Below are 20,926 nucleotides of genomic sequence, written 5' to 3'. Positions count from 1 at the left end.
CGAAAGTGAAGTCCTGGGCAAAGTATTAACTCTGTTACATAAAGGCATTAGTGGGGATTTGTTTTTCGGGCCGTGGCGCAGGACACATTAATTGCACTTTGGTAGACGGTCTCGCCACTAGGCCCGCGGCCCAGTCGGCCCTGCGCTCGCTGCAACAACCCTTAAAGTCACGTCGACCGGGGCATGCTGCTGTAATCACTGCAATTTGGAGGCAAATAGTTTCCAGTCGGGACCCTATTGCTCTAAGAGCGCTTGGCACCGTCGCCTGGGTGAGGCTGGCACTTAGGCAGGATGGAGCTTCACCAGGATAGGGTTTCCAGAGATTAACGCATTAAAACCGGGAAAGCATCCGTACGTGTCACTTAGATTTGAAGCACTTTAACCATTCTTGTATACTTCAATATATACAAGCTTAATTGTAGATCTGCTATTCTTTAAAAGAATCTTGACATTTTGTGCAAATCTTTGAATATATACAGTATATATATATTTTTTAAGCGAACATTTTTAACTCAAATCCTTGCTTCTGGGGGTTCCCCGGAAAACTAAATATTTTCAGTTGGGGCTTCGCGGCCAAATACATATATATATATATAATTTTGGAGGTCCTTGACATGAAAAAGTTTGAGAGCCACTGATCATCACAGCATATGTTTTTTTCCAAACACTGGATTTATAAGTCATGTGTAGAATGGGCCTCAGGTAGGGGTGTAACAATATAGTAATGGTATCGAAATATCGATTTTAATGTAAAAACTCAAAGTATATCGATTTGTAGCAGCAAATATTGTATCGTATTGTTTGACTTTGTATCGAATCGCTGTTAAAATGTATCGTTACACCCCTAGCCTCAGGTCTTAATGGGTTAACGCCAGCTCAACACTGTCTCTCTCTCTCTCTCTCTCTCTCTCTCTCTCTCTGTTCTGTCACTGCAGGTCCGACGGGGTCGTAACGACACCAAACCCCTAGCTCCAGGTCTGGAGGATCTATTCTACACACACGGTAACGATAAGTCTGGACGATCTATTCTAAACATACGGTAATGACAACGGTCCCTGCTAGGACACACTGGGACACTACCTAAGTAGACATTTACTTACGTAAACATAAAGGACCCCTTCACCCATCTTCAACCTTTTTTAAGTATCAATGCTGCAGTATAGAAATACTGTTACAAGTAACTTCCGTAATTCAAAAAGTATTGTCATCAAAATGTACTTAAATTACCAAAAGTACTCATTGTGCAGAATGTCTCATTTCAAGTTCTGAATGAAAGCGCATAATGCTCTCAATGTGGCGCATTGTGCGCTTGTAGATTGGCTATTGGTATGTACCAGTATGCATGTTAATAATCAAAATCGACAGAGTAACTAGTAACTAAAGTTTTAAAATAAATGTGGAGTAAAAGTACAATATTTGACTCTGAGATGTAGTGGAGTAGAATTGGAAACATTGGAAAAGTACAAATACCTCAACAATGTACTTAGTTACTTTTCACCACTGCATTTACTTGAGTACTGTACGTAAAGGACCACTTCACCCAATCTTCATATATAATTAGCCCTTCGCTAAACCCCACCCCAAAAGCGAATGACTCCTCTACATTTATAGGAAGGGGACTCTTGGAACCCAAACTTACATTACAAATGAACCGCCTAAGCCCTATTTCAAGTATAGTGGAAATAGCAGAAATTGCATAATTTGTACTTTTGAATGCTTAAGTATTTACTGTCGTCTCTGTCGGGTGGGAACCTCATGTCCAAAACTGTTACTTTTCACGATTCAAGTTCAGAAGCATCAAAAGTAGCAGATCTCAGATCTACTGTACAAGCAAGAAGTTAGAATACGAAGAAGTTTCTTCCCCGACAGTGACAACGACATCTCTGCTGCATGATGAACTCACAGCCCACGTCCGACCAGCTGTGTGCTACTAATAGGTGTAAATTTGCATGCTCAGACAGGCGAGGGTTCCAGCGCTCCGAAGGAGCAAATCCAAACACACATCATTTATTACAAAAGCAGGCCCTCGGTCTGGCCGTCGTCCCGACAGCCCTTATCCAAATGTTTTTCCCGTATTACATTTCTCCAGACCTTTGTTTGTTGCTCCGAATAGTTTTGCCAGTTGGTGTCATGTTTTTTTGGTGGTGGTGGTGGTGCGGGGGAGTGTATTTTAGGTGAGAGTTCTCTCACCTAAAAGCACTCATTGATTGCTGGACAAATCCAAGGGGCGGTTAATAGATATGAAAAGCGTTGTTGACTTAACCACAGTGTCAGTAATTAGTGTTTCTGTCTTGACGATGGTGTTAGCACAGTGGCATGTTTTGCTCTTACGTCATACTCTGTCGCAGAGCCGAAGAGTTATATTCAATACAGAATGAAAGTAGTCGTATCGCTGTAAACATGTGTCTTTCACAGGGGTGGACGTGGAGCTGTGGGCACATGAACACACATATGAGAGACTGTGGCCCGTCTACGGTGACAAGGTCCGTTTCTTTGTCCATGACTGCTTATTCCATTTAGTGATGTCCCGATCATGTTTTCTTTGCTCCAGATCCAATTCCAATAATTTCTTTCCGGATCTGATATATATATATATATATTTTTATAGAACACGTTTATACCATATAACATCAATAGTACAATATCCAAAATTATATGGATATAATATTGATTGCGAATGCAGTGAGCACTAACTATGAGACCCTGCAGATCATGTCTGTGTCTGTCTGTCTGTCTGTCCCGCTGTGACACCACCCGCCCGCCACCAGAGGACGCAGCTGTAGCACACACACACACACACACACACACACACACACACAAACAACCACACCCACCCACACACACAGTAGAAAACTTTAAAAAATTACTAACTAAAAAGAAAAAAAAAAGTACGTAATTTATTCAAATTGTTGTTATTGCAATTTACGAGCTGCGTTCGCTTCCCGCGTTTGCGCGTCTTACTTGTACTAGGGATGTCCCGATCACGTTTTTTAGCTCCCGATTTTCGATCACATGATCGGATCGGGACAACCCTAATTATATCCATGTGTTGTCAGTATTGGATCAGTCAGAGACTTTCCGTGTTGTCCCTCTAGGTGTACAACGGGAGCACTGAGCAGCCCTATGTGAACCCCAAGGCCCCGGTACACATCATCACAGGCTCCGCTGTAAGTACTCTCACATCAACTCCCCGGTACACATCATCACAGGCTCCGCTGTAAGTACTCTCACATCAACTCCCCGGTACACATCATCACAGGCTCCGCTGTAAGTACTCTCACATCAACTCCCCGGTACACATCACCACAGGCTCCGCTGTAAGTACTCTCACATCAACTCCCCGGTACACATCATCACAGGCTCCGCTGTAAGTACTCTCACATCAACTCCCCGGTACACATCATCACAGGCTCCGCTGTAAGTACTCTCACATCAACTCCCCGGTACACATCATCACATGCTCCGCTGTAAGTACTCTCACATCAACCAGTCTCCACTCTCACAACGGCACAGTGTTGATTTTGTCTAATCTATGACGACATAAAACTATGACTACATATATTGACAATTCCGTCAACGAATGAAAACGATTTTTTTTTTTTACAGAATGACTTGTGGAGAAGATATCCCATAGAACTAAAACACGTCATCATGGGCGCGCGGCGCTAAGTGATTTCAGATCACGGGCCACCGAAAAATCGTTTTAACTCGACTTTAAGACGACTAAAATCTTATATTTATTATTTTGTAAAAAATATGACTAAAACTTGACAGAATTGTATTCAAAAGACTATGACTAAAACTAAATCAAAATGTGCTGTCAAAATCTACACTGCTTTCACATGAAGCAGTGACAAACATTGTTGTGCAGGATAGCCTCTTTGCAGCAGTTACACTGGACAGGAAGCTACACCTGCTGCATGGGACTCTGTACAGACAATCTTATCCTCACAACATTGTAACTCTGAATGAACTATGGTGAAATCTATTGAATCCCCAGATGCCTGCCAAAATGTTACATTTGATCATTTTAATGTTACTCAAACCTATGTTTCCTAAGTTGTTGGCTTTTCTTTTGCGTGTTTTGTTATCGCAGAAACTTGGCGTTGCTTCTATATACTCTTGGCCAGGACACCCTTCCGTTAAAAGAGATCTTTGTTCTCTGGCGGCGACAAAACCTGATTAGATAAAGGTTAAATACGAATCAAACACTTAAGTACCGCCTCACGACCACCTGCCCCGTTGCATTTCCTTGACGTGACCGTCAGCAATGCAGAGCATGCGTCCTCAATCAAGCACATGTGCGTTAGTCAGTGGCGGCGTATCAAAGCAGTGCAGCGGACGCGGCCCACACCACACAGACGCTCGCACAGCCACAGCTGTAAATGTCACACGAGGCCCTGCGGACGAACGGACGGAGCTCATGAGAAGCATGTGGCTGAGCGCTAACAGCTAACAGCAGACGCACTAGACGCCTGCCAATGAATGTCTGTGTTGTTGTCCATGCAGTGGTCAAAAGTACACTCAACCCCCCCCAGTATGCTTGTAGAATGTAGATACTCCTAGCCAAATATTACTCAGCTTACAAGTGAAAGCTGCTCAGTCAAAATGTTGTTAAAGTACTGGAGTATTTTTATTTAGTTTAAGTTCAATATTTGTCTTTGTATTTTTTTACTTTCACTCCACTACATTTCAAATATTGAAGTAAAGTGCAGATGCTCCAAAAAATTACGTGTGTTAGTGTTAGTACTCGAGTAAATCTACTTTGTTGTGGTCACTGCTCCAGGGCTGCAGAGAGAGGACTGACCTCTTCAACCCCAACCCCAAGGAGTGGAGCGCCTTCCGGAGCACAGACTACGGCTACACCCGCATGGACGTGGTCAACTCCACCCACCTCTATCTGGAGCAGGTCTCTGACGACCAGGTGAGCCCCCGCAGGCGCACGGAAGCATGCGCATGTTGTGACATATTTGGCCAGCTCTCAGTTCCCAAACGTCTTTATTTCAAGGGCCACCCATATCTACACATTTCCATTTGGAACCCCCATCAGAATCCCTGGGTCCCACAGTTGAGAACCATTGTTTGGTTATAAATACTACATCACTGTTTCCCAAACAATGTGTTCCATTTGTCGGTCAAGGAACCATTTTATGGGACACAAGTAAAAATCAATTTTTTTCGTTTCCTACAATTTTTGAATTCTTTCGATTTTCAAAAACAAAAAGATCTATCAAAAATGCTGTGAGATTGTAGATTGTAGGTCCCTGAGAAGAAATACAATTTATCTTTTTGGGTGTCAAGCTAAAATGATTGGGAACCACTGTTCTCAAAATGTGTGCAGTGAGACAAGTCCAGGTGTGCCTTGGGATTTTGTGGCAACCAAAAGTGTATAAAAGTGTATAAAATGTTCTATAGTTTAAAATCTTTGCTTTAAAAACCTTTTATTAGGCATTCGTAAATCTAAATAAATGTGTGCACTGTGATAAGATCATAACAGCGATAACGGGTATTACAGAGGCTACTTTGCCTGCATATGAAAACAGGTGTGCCGTGACAATTTTGACTTGCACTTGGGCACAAAAAAACACTGATATTATAATCGTTCCGCATTTTCTCTCTTTTTTTCTACCCAGCATGGCAAGGTGATCGACAGCATATGGGTGGTGAAAGAAAAGCATGGCATCTCTGCATGGATTTGAAGACTGATTTGAAATTAATCATTTTACCAGAGATTTATCAATTTGCCAACTATGATATAGTTATAAGATATGGTCATAGTATCTACTTAACAAATCCAAGTACAGTATATCCAAGTATAAGCTATGCACTTTAAAACCTAATTCTGCTGTATGTTTTTGCTGCTATCAGACCAATCATAAGAAACCACTTTCCTCCTGTAATGGACATGATTAGGCCACCCACATTTCCAACACATTTCAGACAGTTCAGAGACTGTCTGAAACTGTCTGTCTATTCTAATTCATGCTGCTGAATTTCCCTCAGGATATTGGCTCATGAAATGACAGCCTCGTGAAATGGAAGCAGACAGCGTTTACAATTCTATTTACAGTTCTCCTTGCACCGGGGGCACCTAGGTGGCCTACTGTAGAGGTGACATACAGTAGAGGTGGTTAATTGGGTGTTAATTTAAGGCCAATGCATACTACACCAAAACAGGCACAATTTGTTCAGTTCAGCTGGCCCAAAAACTACAATGTGACATCATTCAGAGCTTCGGTTGGGTGGTCTCAGAACTGACTTCAGTTGTTCAGAGCCTCCGAGATGTTGTGACTGACTATCCCCAAACTTTGGCCAGTGTGTATGCTACGCGTTCAAGCCCAGCCAGCTTCAAGTCTGTCAGCAGTGAAGCGTGTGAAAAGCAGCGACAGTTTGGAAGAGACACGAGCCAACATCCAGGAGGTACAAAAACACCTCTGAAATATCTCTCTAATTGACCATTCATAAGCAAAAACTATGGCTATAAAGGGGGCGAAACCCCCATACTGCCGCCAAAGATTCCCCATAGCGAGGCGTTGTGATATCCAGCAGTGCTGGCTGTTAGTGTACACACTGCTTGGCTCGAGCCACAACAGTGCGAGTCACGGTCTGGCTTTCAGAAGACGGAGGTGTTCTGTGAAGGTATGAATTGCCATTTGCCTGTCAGTTGGGTTTGGTTCCCTGCCGAACCGAACAGTTCTGGTGGAGTATGCAGCTACCATAAGAAGGTGGGTACTGCGCTGGCGAGAGATCATGTCCCTGCCACTGCATGTGACTGTGACAAGACACTGTTCAATTATCATCGCTCACTATCAAGTTCATAGATTTTACTACATGCCCATGGGTTCTAAGGGTATAAATTATTATTTATCATGGGGGACATATTATGTGAACCTTTGTGTGCAAAGTGCACTACGCTCTGCTGGTAAAACACCTGACACGCTCTGCTGGTGTCAGGTGAAAAGAAGCACCGGTGAGTTCATCGTGTGTTTGGGAGGAGATGTGGTTGTCTACTGTTTTTACTGAAGGAAATCATTGAATGTTGTTTTTAATTCGTGATTTATAATTTTTTGCTTTTTTGGGAATGTTTTTTGAAAATGTTTTGAAATAATATTAATTAAAAACAAAATGTAGGAAACCAAAAATAACCTGTACTGTAGCTCAATATCCTGTGTTACTTTGAAGTATTTGATTAAGTGATTAAGTGATGCCTGTTTTGCATTTTGTCTTAAATATATTCAAGTTGTCTTTTTTTTTATCTTCAGAACAAATCTTCATTCATTGTCAGTCCAGACCGCTGCAATTTCTTACAACTGGTTGCAAGTTGTGACTATAGTTGCTTTGGTATGGACTGGGCTTTTACTTTGGTACGTAAAGTATATTTTGATGCCAACACCTTTGTACTTTTGCTCGAGTCAAATTATGAATAATAAAAGGTAATTTCTACAATGTGGTATTTCTACTTTTAGTATTGTCCAGCCTTACAGCTACCGGGGGGGGGGGGGTTGGACGACAAACCCACAGACTCACTTTATGGAACGGCGGGGAGGACTGTGGCTTGGACGGATGCTGAGGTATTAGAACGCATTGTTCCCTGAGGAGAGCTGCTCGCTCCGTGACTCAACGCCGCTATGGTGATATTAATTCTTAATAGCAGTATATTTTAGCAGCCATGGCAGCAGCGCTGATGAAGTTTGGCAGACAGAAGTGTAGTGTCTGCCTTCCTCAGTAGTACAGCTATAAACGCCAAAGTCTAATCATCATTGCGCCTAATCCTGTTGTCTTAGAGAAGTATATACAAAATCAGCAACTTCATAACAATCCATTCATGCCGGGGTTTTTTTTAATCCTGAAAAGTAACAGTTTTGGACATACAGAATCTCTGTATGAGGTTTCCACCCGGCAGAGACGATATACAAAATCAGCTACTTCATAACAATGCATTCATGAGCTGAGCTACTGTATACAGCTTGATCTACACCTATTTTATCCAAAGCCGTGTAAATTAGCATGAGTGCAGGCATGGTTAGGGCCCCCTAAATGGAAATGGAACCATTTGGCTTGTAGCGCCATGCTCTGTCTGTACATTGAGCAACACAAGACAACTGGAAAAAAAGCAGAGATTTATGGGACTATGATGCGGTCGCTACATGTAATTCCCTGCCAAGTGGATAAATAATAAGTACAGAATCAGAATACGGTAGTCACTCGTGATGTCTTTACTTTGTATGGGCGCATATCACACTCACGCATGTCTTTGGCTGGCTTCCCTACTGGTAAAGCTGCAGTCCAGAAGTCATATACTGTACACCCCTAATATTAAATCAGTGATTCTCAACCGTTTTAACTACAAGGCCAGCCTGATACATCTTTTTAAATCTCTGAGATCCCAGTCTACACTGCATAATCACAAGTGTTATTTTAACTCTGAGAGCATACCAATGGAACCAAATGGCACGGGTCCATTTGGTTCCATTTGGGTCCATTTCCATTAGGGTCCACATTTGTATGCTCAAGTTACACACACTTAACTTCTAAAAAGGATCCCTGGACTGGACCCCATGTTGAGTTTGTATTAACTGGGAGGGGGGTCAGTTTGTCCTCATTTTCTCCTTTTTTCTCCTCAGTGAGTTGACCAATCAATCATAACTTGCACATGGGCATTGACTATAATTGACATAATACAGGGAATAAGGAAGCCGATATATGTCAATGTCTTGGTTTTATTGGTTGTTAGTTGGATGTCAGGGTGACATCACATTGTTACCCGGCATCCCCAGGTATGACTAGTTTCTATGAAAACGTTATCTTAACCAATCTGTATGGCACAGTATGTGAATACAATATAACTAGCACACCTTCAGTGATTGGAGGTTGTCTCCCTTGCCTGAGCGTTAGATATTTGGTCTCTCGAGTGGGAGATCCGGGTTCGAATCCTGGCTTGTTATAGTTGCAAATAGGCCTACCCCTCTCTGTTGGGAGATTGCGGATTGCAGCTTTAACTGCCAAGCCCACACAGGCTTATTGTAAAAGGTTTCTTCTGCTGAAGAAGACCCTAACCCTAGCACCATGCTTCCTTTGACACCGATGCAATGCCGTTTCAGTACAAATGTGCAAAAGGCACTTTATCTGTATTCATTGAAACTATCACCATTATTTAGCATTAAAAGGTAGCTGGCTCGGTAAGTGAATATGCTATAAGCGCTGAAATAATTGCTGCCCTTAAAAATAAAAATAAACGCCTGTTGTATAGATGCACATAAAAATGCATGACTGTATGCTCGCAGGAATGTGCCATACACTTAAAGTGTAAAATATGGTCACCCCAAATATACATAATAGTGTAGGCCTACATTGAAATGGAAACACATGGCCTACGTGCAAGAAAACGTCACTGCAGTGTAGAGTTACAGCTTTCCAGGGAGAATATATCTGTACTTAAGAGTTCAAGTGTGTCACAGCAAACAAAGGGGATATGGGAGGGGTGCTCCACCACAGTGACAAAATGTATATAATCTCTAGTGAATATTGTAGGAAAGTTGTAGACTCTTGACAGCACAGTGTTGCATGCCGTCTGTCTGTCTGGTGGTCCCTGGTTTCCCCCGGTCCGCGGGCGTACGGCTTAGAACAGACTGTATACAAAATGTAATGTTTCAAATTCCTTGGGTTTTTTTTTTGCCTACTGTACTAGAAACAACAACTTTTTATCTCTACAGTTAGGACAGTGGTTCTCAAACTTTTCTGGACCAGGAACCCACTTGGAAATCGCAAAAGCGGATAGGCTACTGCCGCTACTGTGTTAAGTAGACAGATGGGTGGGCATTTTCAGCGCTTGTCAATCAATCAACAGTGTTTGGATCAATGGAACTAACGTACTATACTTTAGATTTTAGCAGTGTTTTTGCCGCATTTATAGTTTAGGTTTAGGAACTTTAGGTCTTAGCGGTATCACAGTCAAAACTCTTTCCTTTTCCTGTTATAGGGTGTGTTCGGAAATAGCACACTGAGCGCACTGTGCAATGCAAACTAATAGAGTGCGCTCCGGTGCGGTATTTCCGAACGCACCCATATTATCGTTAAAAGCTTAATGTTTTGAGCTTGTAGATCGGCTACTTTTGCTGTTTTTTAATTTGAATCCTGAAAAGTAACAGTTTTGGACATATGAGGTTTCCACCCGAAAGAGACGATAACAAAAACGATTTCAACTATGAGAATTGTACAACAAAACAATACAAAAAGTCAAAACAAATAACAGCTGTCATATTTACAATTCTTCCCTTCAACAAAACAAGCATACTGTAGCGTCGCAGCAGCACACTCTTCAGGATCAATGCGCGGGTTCATAAGGGCTCGTCCTCTGCTTCCACTCTGGGCTTCCTCCTCGTAGTGTGGGTCACTTGGTATTCTGTGATACGTGCGTGCGTGCGTGTGTGCGTGCCTGCGTGCGTGCGCTGGTGGGGTTAAGGAGATCCGGTGCCTTGTTGGACAGGGTTAATGCTCGTCCAGTTTGCCTTGTCTCAAATGATCTGCCTGGAATTTGTCTTGTTAGTTCTCAACACCCGGCACCGCAATAGAAATCATTAGAAGACTGCTGGCTCTCTAGTGTTGATTTCATTAACTAAAACTATGACGAATCTTTTTTCGTCTATACCTTATTTTCACTGACGAAAACTAAGCTACAATGACTTAAACTAAGAGTATATACAGTATATTGACAATTTTGTCAACAAATAAAAACTAGACAGGGGGAGGGACTAGTTGAGAAGAGATCCAGTAGATCAAGGTCATTTTATGCTTGGTTGTGCTCGGGTGTTGCGCTCTGCAAATATCACATCTACTGTACAAGCTCAAACACGTCGCATTGTGAGCTTGTACAGATCGGCTATGTTCAGCATGCAACCAAGTGTAAAATCAGCCATTACGACGCCATCAAGCCTGACAAAATAATCTGTAGATTCAGTCAAAAACTAGAGTAAAACTAAAACAGTAATAATATATCAGAATGCTGATATATTATTGATTTCAGCTGTTACAATTCCAAACATGACATCCTTGAATTACTTCAGTCTTCAGTGATGCTTGCGGAACTCGACTACGTCTCGTTACTGACCTCATCACTGTTGTGGCAATAATCACGTTAAACCACACCCTCTTGTGTAATATTGCTTAAATATAGTGTCCCTCTCCAGCTTTAAAGTTGCCCACCCCTGGTTTAGGACATAATCTTATTCAATGGCAATTCTATAGACAAACATGTCCTCGTCCCAGGCTGAGAGGGACAGTCCAGATGTTCGTAAGACCACATAAGTGGACGTCTCTCTTACTCTATTAAAAAACAAAACAAAAAAAACAGGCCAGACGAGTCAGCATAAACCACTTAGAAGCCTCTTTGGCGATACGCTGCGGCTTACCCCACTTTGTTTATGTGTTTTCCAAAAGACTCTTGAATTCTTGCACTCAGAGAGGCAGCAGCTTCCCTCAGGAGGCAGCCAGGGGGAGAGAGGGCTTCTGTGTGGTATTTCAGCCCAACAGGAGATCCAGAGGCAGTGCCTTGATCACAGGGGCAAAGCGTGCAGACAGGGGACACGTGTAATGAATTCAGGGTCTCACATGTTGTTCCTCCGGGAGATTTCCTCCAACTCCTCCTGCCCAGAAGCTCACGGCCCAGCAGATCTCTCCACATTCTTCACTAAACGGACTTAAGCCCCGATTCACGCTCTGTTTGTGCGCCGGTGTCCTACACGGAAAACACCCGACCTGCAAGCTCACAACGCGCTGTGGACGCAACGCGTCGTGAGCTTGTAGGTCGGATATTTTCGGTACCGGCATACGACGATGTATAAATGGGGTTTTAGGGGGATAGTGAGGATGTGGCATCGGCCTCGAAGAGCACAGCATGCATGCTAAACCGCACCGAAGTACATCTGAAGCAATGTACAGTACATCAAATCTGATTTGTGATGTTTAAACTTACACCAAAGCGTGTGGGAAATATCTTGTTCAAAAACAAATTTCTATCCCTGTATGTAAAATGTAAACTGAAGTGTGATTACACATGGGGGGGTTAAGGAAAGCAGGCCTATGTGGGAGGCAAAGCTGGCCCGGGTCAGAATAACATCGCTGGGGAGTCGGACACACCGTCTTAAGACCCGTCACAGAGATACCACAATGGGTCAGCATGGAGACCTGAGGCCCATTCTACAAACGTCTTCATCTAAATCTAAAACAGTTTTCTGAGAAACGTATTGCTACAATCAGTGGTTCTCAAACTTTTTCAGGTGAAATACAAAACTATATATATTTGGCCATGGACCTCCATCTAAAAATGTTTTGTTCCAGGGACAAAGGCCCCAGAAGCAAAGATTTTAGTTAAAAATGTTTGTACATACGTAGATCTGATATTTTCCGATAGCCAAAGAAATCTAAAATGCTTTCCCGGTTTTCAGTGTAACAACAGTGTGGCATATGAGAAAACTTACGTTTACATTGCCATGGCAAATGGCCATGGTGACCACGGAGCTTGGAGTCATATATTGTCTCAAAAAACACATTGATGTTGTTACCATCAACATAAGCCCATCTGTACAGACATCAACCCAGAGACAGACATTATGGAGAGCTATGCTGCAAAGTAGCACTGTCACAAGAGTTTTATTACCATCATCGAGCCTACACCAACACTGACCTTTAACACGGTATGGTTATTTACTTATGTGCTGTGGCAGTTTCCATGCGGTTCTTCTGACCGCAAGCACAGGAAAACTCCGTTGTGGGAAAAAGTACTAAATTTTTTCAAGTAAATGTCCCGAATTCAATGTACTTGAGTAAAAGTACAAAAGTATTGGGTTCAAAATGTACTTAATGTACCACAAGTAAATGTACTCATTATGCAGAATGTCCCATTTTCAACATCTTTTGAGAATAGCCGATCTACAAGCTCACAATGCGTCGCGAGAATGTAGATCGGCTATTTTCAAATTTTAAATAATAATCCAAATCTACAAAGTAACTAGCAACTAAAGTTTTCCAATAAATGTAGTGCAAGTACAATGTTTGCCTCTGAGATGTAGTGGAGTAGAAGTAACAGTACTGGAAATTGAAAGTAAGTACGAATACCTCAATTGTACTCAAGTACAACACTTGAGCCCACCGTTCAGCTTGTGGACACATGCGATATCTGAGGAACGTTTAATGCAATCAGTTCCCTCCCTGGTCAGTGATGCAGCAATGAGTGAGGGAGACATTACAGTATAGGTAACCACCTCCGCTCCACGTCGGTGGTTAATCAACATAACCAAGCCATACATTATCCCTTACTTAACTGGAACTAAATCAGGAACAGGAACTAAATCATTATTACAGGAGTTCGGTATCATGATCTGTGACACACAATTTTACGGTTAACAATTAAGTATGCCTCTCTAATTCTGTATCCACCGCTTCCTGTGCCCTCATGAAATAATGTATGCAATCTATGCAATCTATAGTATGTTTCTAGATTGTACACATTGCAAATACTGTTTCTGGCTTGTACACGTTCTCCTTGCGGAGGAGAATTATGTGCTCAATATCAAATTGAATGTACATTTAACTGTGGAAGTGTACAAATGTAAAACATCACACCCGTGTGAAGTAAGTGGTGCAACTCCGTGTGAGGGTCCCCATGGGGATCCCCGGAACTTCCAGACAAGCAGGAAGCCCAGGGTGGCGGCCTGGTTTCGCCGAGCCGCCCCGCGTCCGAAACAGAGTTTCGTGTGGGGGTCCCTTTGCTGTACTGTACTATACTGATACACCTGAAATCATCATATATACAGTTAATTTGTATGTGTGTGTTAGGCTGCACAATAGTGACACTTGGTTTTGAAAACTAACCAAATGCTATTTCCGTGCTCAGACACAGCCAGCCAACCAGCCAGGCAGCCAGGCACACACAAAGCTCCTTAATGAAGTCGTTGCACCACTTCACCATAGACTCTGCAGAGTATACAAAAATGCAACCAAAAGGACCCACATTTGTGCACACAGTTAAATTAACACAGTGGACCTTTACTGTGTGTAGGCTGGACTTTGCTGTGTAGTCAAACTTTTACAACGAGACTTAGTCACAGTCTGCAGGATAAGCACGGTGTCCTGTGTGCCAGGGCAGAGTTTCAACTCATTACTGTCGATTCTCCACACTGGAGGACCATCGGCTGGGAGCTGAACGATGACGTGGTCATGCCATTAGCTGCAGTGGGCCACGTCTCTATCGGTAGCTACTAGAGGTCCATGTTTGGGTCTATAAACAGTGGGGTAGAGTAACTTATTACCCTAGTATTTTCACTTTACAGTACTTTACATCTACTCTACATCTCAGAGGCAGATATTGTACTTTTTTTACTCAGCTAAAATTATTTGACGGCTTTAGTTACTACTAGTTACTTTGCAGATTTAGATTATTAGCTTAATACATTAGCAATACATAAATTAACCACTTCAGCCTATTATATATTTTGGTTTTGGCCATTTGAAGATATAAGCTCACAAGCATTGCAACATATTGTGAGCCTGTAGATCGGCTATTTTACTGCTCTACGAAAAAAACAAAAATAGCAGAGTTTACGATCTGCTATTTTCAAATGATTTTGTATACATTTTGAACTTTGACATTCTGTAGATTGACACATTTTGATGGCGATACTTTTCTACTTTCATTAAAGTTCATTTGAAATTGCCGGTTTTTACTTAAAACTGTGTATTTCTACATTGTAGTATTGATACTTTAAGAAAAACTGTAAAATACTGTACAAATCGCTGCCTCCTAACTAAGACAAACCTCATCCAGCTGTCTGTTCCACGGTGTCTCCGTTCTACAACGTATATATGCTGGTTTGACTAAAACATACAAACAGAACAGCCTGAACAACACTGTGGAGATCTGTCCTGAGATTATCTGAGTGAAACAAAGAGGCCTTCAGTTCTTTCCGTAACTCAACAAATCCTCTGGAAAGGCTTCAAGCAACTGAACGGCAAACCCACTTTTACCATCAGGGCGTCGTTACGTTTACCCGCTTGTAAAACTAACCGCCGTTCATCCCCTTAGCATTACGAATATTAAATGCTCCATAGGTCATTTGTTTTGATTAATTTATTATTCTTTTTTTGTATCTATTTTTTATTTATTACATTATTTAACCCTTGTTACTGTGTGTTATTACACATTTATCTCCTCCGTGTATTTGTTTGTATGTTGTATGTAAACCGTGTTCCTCTGTTACAAACCGCTGGAAACTAATTGCCCCTGGTGGGATTAATAAAGTACAGTATGTTGTCCAAGTCACTGGTTCTCAACAAACGTCAGGTCCGGATACCACCAGGGAGTCGAACCCATACCGTCTGTAAACCATTGCACTCTCAAAATAATACTGAAAATGTTACAATGTAGATTTGCATATATATATATATATATATATATATATATAGTGCCTTTATCCATGGCGCTTTACATAGATTACGTTCACCCATTCACACACACATTCATACACCGATGGCGGCAGAAACCATGGCAAGGCACCAACCAGCATCAGGATCAATTAGGGGTTCAGTATATATATATATATGTCACACCCGTGTGAACTGAGCGGTGCTGCTCAACAGTGTGTGAACCCAAACAGACATACTGTACATACATACTGTACATACGGCCAGTCATTGGAGCAGTTAGGCACTATTCAATTATAATTATCTTTTCATTTGCACACTTTCAGAGTTACAGACCTGTAAGGGTCCATTTGGACCCCTGTTGGGCCCTGGACCAGACGCTGAGAATCAGTGGCACTTAAGTGCAATGAGCCTGTCTAAACAGTACAGCGTTGGACTCACCATACTGCCAATGACACATGGCCTGCTTTGCTGGAACAAGTGAGTTTGAGCTACCTTGTAATACCTCTACAGTCTACAAGGTAGCTTGTAGAGCGTGCCTCTAAGAGGCACATGTGCACATACTAGGGCCCGACCGATATGGATTTTTGTGACCGATATGCAACAGATGGAATGAAAACAGGCCTTTTTCTGTGTGGATTTTGCAAAGCATTTTAGTTTGGAGTGACACAGACACACTACTGCAGCACCATTGGCATCACAGACAAAATAGGCTGTATTTCAAATGAACTAATAAGAGATAAGGAGCCCTGACTGAGGTATGCATCGGTATGTAATAAGTTAACGATACATATCGGTAGACATTTCACCGATACGATATGACCCGATATGCCAAATGAGGCCATATCGGTGATGCCCGATATACTGGTCGGGCACTAGCACATACAGTAAAATCCAAATGATCCACTTTAGCCATAGTTTATACTTCTTCTCGTCTTGAGATTATTTTGAGGAAAACGTTCATCTACAGGCCCTAAACAAGGACGCTGGGTTGAATTTGACAATATCACGGCTAATTTGGCTCCGAGACGTTTGCTGTGTGGTATGTGTGTATGGTTTGCTTGGCAAATGTCTTTTGGAGAACACAGGGTGCATGTGGTGCCATATTAAGTGCTCGTTGCTACATGCTGATACAATTATGTCCTTACACATCTGATTGTGTACTGCACAGACAAAGACAACAATCACCACTAATCACTGCTTTTACTCTCATCCCTAAATTAATGCAGACCACATATTAGGATCCTATTCTCTCTGACTATATGCATTGTGTCGTGCCAACGGTAAATTACATCAAACAAATGGCAGGGCAGGGCAGCTGGCTCTTCTCAAGCCTCTTTCATCCCATTAAAACCGGAAAAGCATGTGTGTCATTTTAGATTTGAGCTATTCACCAGTAAGACGAGGTCGCGTGCACACATCCGCCTGGGTGACAGAAGACTGCTGGGCGAGCGCTGGCGCTTTGGCATGGAGGGTCAGATCAACATATGCAATGAATTCTGTACTGACCATATATGATGCGTGTCTTGAGTGTACAGAGTTTGATGAGGTCAGATCAACATACGGTATCGAATGTCAGAATAGGTCAACTCCATGGAGATCTAAGGCTGGCAGCGGGGCACATCACCGTGTCTTGCACCAAAAATAGCCGATCTGCAAGCTCACATATCTGCCATCGGCGAGACCAAGTACAAATGGGCCGTCACAGGTTGGCACCGTTGCCCAGGCCAGGCCCTTCACGGAATGCAGCAACACCACAGAACAATGCCAGGCTTTATATGTCTCCCTCTGTCCCCAATGTCACCCATCATGCCAGGCAGTCTCTCTGTCCCCTCCAAACCATGGTTACCGTTGTGTGTTCTCACATGTGTCTCCAAACAGGGGGGAGACTTCTCATTGGTGGACCCGTTGCTATACAGTAAACAGTCAGGGTTGGAAATTAGTACCAGTGTAAGTACTGTTGCTTTACTCAAATATGATTAGAGTCGAGTTAGAGTAAAAGTAAGATTACTTGTGGTAAAAACTACCAAACTTGGAAGTACAGAAGTACAGTAGCTCTTTTTGAAGACTACCAATTACATTGTTGCAGCATATCGTTGCTGTCAGGCAGAAACCACTTAACTCCATTTTTCTTTTGTCATAAGTCAACGCTATTGAACACCCTTTACTGCTGTGTGTTGGTTAAAAAAAAATATTGAACAAATGAAAAGTATTAAAAAGTGTTTTGGACAAAACCTCTTAACTCCATTGGACCCACAAACTGTCTGCTAAAGCAAATCACTCCACCACCTCTCCCCCTCTCATGCAAGTAATTGACAATATATGTAAAGTCACAGTACCAACATTGATGAGGAAGTTAATAACGTTTAGAAGATTTAGAACACTTTCCTGGGGGTCTTTATGTGTGTAATATGTGGTTTTAGATATTTTAGATTTTAGCAGTGAGCCCAGTGTCTCTGATGTCATGGACACTGGGCACACTTGCTTCTCGGACTACAATTCCCATGCTTTGGTGCACTGATTTTTTTGGGGGTTTTTTGGGGTCACATAATCTCTATAAATCTCTTCTCTGAAAATAGCCGATCTGCATGCAGTGAGCTATTTTCGGAGAACAGATATAATATAAATTATGGTGATTACCAATCTGGAAAGACAAGAAAATAACGGATGATCTACATTATTGCTAGCCTACTAATGGTGTAGTGTACAATATATTAGTATATAGGCTATAGTATAAAGAAAGGCAGCACAGCCGTCCCTCTCAGGCAGTGCACACTGCACGCACCACGCATGGACCTCGTCAAAGTGCTTCGTCTTCTTGGGTGGGTTTACTGTCCATATTCCTCTATAAACGACCTGTTTTCACTCTAATTCCTCTTTTTCATACTTTTGTATAGCCTGTATGTGCAATGTTTAGCGCTGTGTGCAGGCAGCAGGTGAGACAACATGTAGTCCAGGAAGTAATTGAGCCCAGTGTCCATGACATCAGAGACACTGGGCTCACTGCGAAAATCTAATATATCTAAAACCACATATTACACACAATAAAGACCCCCAGGAGAGTGTTCTAAAACGTCTAAACGTCATTAACATAATTATATTTTTTATATAAGTGTCCCTTTAAAGCGGGTGCTATGACAATGCGTATTGCATACTAGGTTCACAACTTGCATCGTTCCCAAGTAGGCTACAGGTGGCCGACTGGCACTGCAGGTCTAGTTATAACAAATAACTGTTCAGAATGTACAGCTTGGAACCAACACACAAACATAGCCAGTGCAAAACGTATGCTTATCAACGCCGGATGAATATCAGCTACTGCCATCGGTTAATGTCAGCTTTATTTGCCAACACCGATATGATAGTCTAGTTTTTATTTGTTGACGAAATCGTCAGTATATTTAGTCTCAGTATTAGTCATCAGAGCTTAGTTTTTACTTTCTGTCCACTGGTACAGATAAAGGAAGAGCTTTAAACGGTCCACTGTTAAGCTGTGCGTTTTGGACATGTGACACAGCAGAGGTCACCACTGGGGGGAGGGGGGGGGGGGGGGTTATGTCTGACTACTGGCACAGCAGAGGTCACCACTGGGGGGAGGGGGGGGGGGTTACGTCTGACTACTGGCACAGCAGAGGTCACCACTGGGGGGGGGGGGGGGGGGCGGGGTTACGTCTGACTACTGACACAGCAGAGGTCACCACTGGGGGGAGGGGGGGGCGGGGTTACGTCTGACTACTGACACAGCAGAGGTCACCACTGGGGGGAGGGGGGGGGGGGGTTACGTCTGACTACTGACACAGCAGAGGTCACCACTGGGGGGAGGGGGGGGGGGGTTACGTCTGACTACTGGCACAGCAGAGGTCACCACTGGGGGGGGGGGGGGGGGGGTTACGTCTGACTACTGGCACAGCAGAGGTCACCACTGGGGGGAGGGGGGGGGGGGTTACGTCTGACTACTGGCACAGCAGAGGTCACCACTGGGGGGGGGGGGGGGGTTACGTCTGACTACTGGCACAGCAGAGGTCACCACTGGGGGGGGGGGGGGGGGGCGGGGTTACGTCTGACTACTGGCACAGCAGAGGTCACCACTGGGGGGAGGGGGGGGGGGGGGGTTACGTCTGACTACTGGCACAGCAGAGGTCACCACTGGGGGGAGGGGGGGGGGGGTTACGTCTGACTACTGGCACAGCAGAGGTCACCACTGGGGGGAGGGGGGGGGGTTACGTCTGACTACTGGCACAGCAGAGGTCACCACTGGGGGGAGGGGGGGGGGTTTACGTGTCCCGAGGAGCCAGAGGAGCGGTAACACAAGACGCCTTGTAAACGTCTCCCATTTGAAAGCCATTTAGATAGGAATGAGATGATTCTGTGTAGGCCTGCCTTTTAAACCAGCTACAGTCTCCCTTTAATATATTGCCAAGTGAGAGCGAGTTCTCCGGGAGTGTCAGCGTTGGTCGGGCCCCTCGCAGGCACGTGTAGACAGCACGCTTCATAACACTGGGAGGGAGACAGACAGACAGTAGACAGTGGGGGGAAAAGTACTCCCATTTTGTACTTGAGTAAAAGGATCAATACTGCAATATAGAAATACTTGAGTAAAAGTACTGGCATCAAAATGCACTTAACCAAGAACGTGGTATTCCGTTTTATTCTCCACCCCCCGTCTGTAACAGAACGTGTAAATCCGTCTTTCTTCATCTCAACCACCGCCACCCGGTAGGGTCAAAACATTATTTATGATTATGCTTCCTCTGCTTCTCTCGGGGACGGCGACTTCTGACAGCAGCAGCATACCTATAGCCAATAAGAGGTTATAAGGTTCCTTGAAAGGGGCCAATCAGCGTGTTTCTTGTTGGTGGGTGGGGCGTCACCAATGGCGGGTCTCTATCTATTTGACATTGAATAGAATCACGCGTCTAGCGCAGCCTAATGGTCTCCTATGAATACAATATTAAGGGGGCTACACTTCCTGGTTGACCTGGGATCTCTTCTTCTACTGTGGTATTTCACGCATTTGACTGGCTCTGGCCTCACGATCCCGCCTATTGTAACGGGAGGGCTTGGGTTAAAGTACAAAAAGGAAAGCACTCTCTATATGCAGAATTTCAAGCATTCAAATGAATGTACAAAAATGAAAATAGCCGATCTACAAGGTCACAATGCGTCGCATGGCGTCACATTGTGCAGCTTGTAGATCGCTGATTTCAAATGGCTGATCATAGGGCTGATGTGGTATATGTTTTAATAACCAATATCTACAAAGTGACTAAGTAACAAAAGTTTTCAAATAGTCAAAGTACAATATTTGCCTCCGAGATGTAGTGGAGTAGAAGTAAAAGTATTGGATATTGGAGATACTCAGGTAAAGTACAAATACCTCAAAACTATACAGTACTTAAGTAAATGTACTTAGTTACTTTCCACCACTGCTCCGCACACTGGGGGACCAATAGAGTGGAGGAAAACCGCAAGCCTTTAGAGCATTCTAACCACTCCAACCCTGGCGTCA

The 20,926-nt window shown here is 43.3% G+C and overlaps 2 protein-coding genes across 4 annotated transcripts in view; one reads left to right on the top strand and one right to left on the bottom strand.

The window, feature by feature from the left end:
- acp7 (acid phosphatase 7, tartrate resistant (putative)) overlaps positions 1-7,409 on the top strand; it is a 32,920-nt gene extending 25,511 nt beyond the window's left edge. For both annotated transcript variants that reach the window (XM_083792869.1, XM_083792870.1), the window contains exons 10-14: positions 936-1,002; positions 2,416-2,483; positions 3,096-3,167; positions 4,787-4,924; positions 5,634-7,409. In XM_083792869.1, coding sequence (XP_083648995.1) covers positions 936-1,002; positions 2,416-2,483; positions 3,096-3,167; positions 4,787-4,924; positions 5,634-5,699 — 411 coding nt within the window. In that variant the 3' untranslated portion in view covers positions 5,700-7,409. The remainder of the gene's footprint in view (positions 1-935; positions 1,003-2,415; positions 2,484-3,095; positions 3,168-4,786; positions 4,925-5,633) is intronic.
- The window catches only part of LOC310878541 (KATNB1-like protein 1), a 94,023-nt gene that overhangs the window by 31,873 nt on the left and 41,224 nt on the right, over positions 1-20,926 (bottom strand). The window lies entirely within an intron of this gene.

This window comes from Protomyctophum parallelum (genome assembly GCF_964188405.1).
Source record: "Protomyctophum parallelum genome assembly, chromosome: 20".
Lineage (NCBI taxonomy): Eukaryota > Metazoa > Chordata > Actinopteri > Myctophiformes > Myctophidae > Protomyctophum > Protomyctophum parallelum.
Note: the sequence above shows the minus strand (reverse complement) of the source record. Positions and strands in the feature narration are given on the sequence as shown.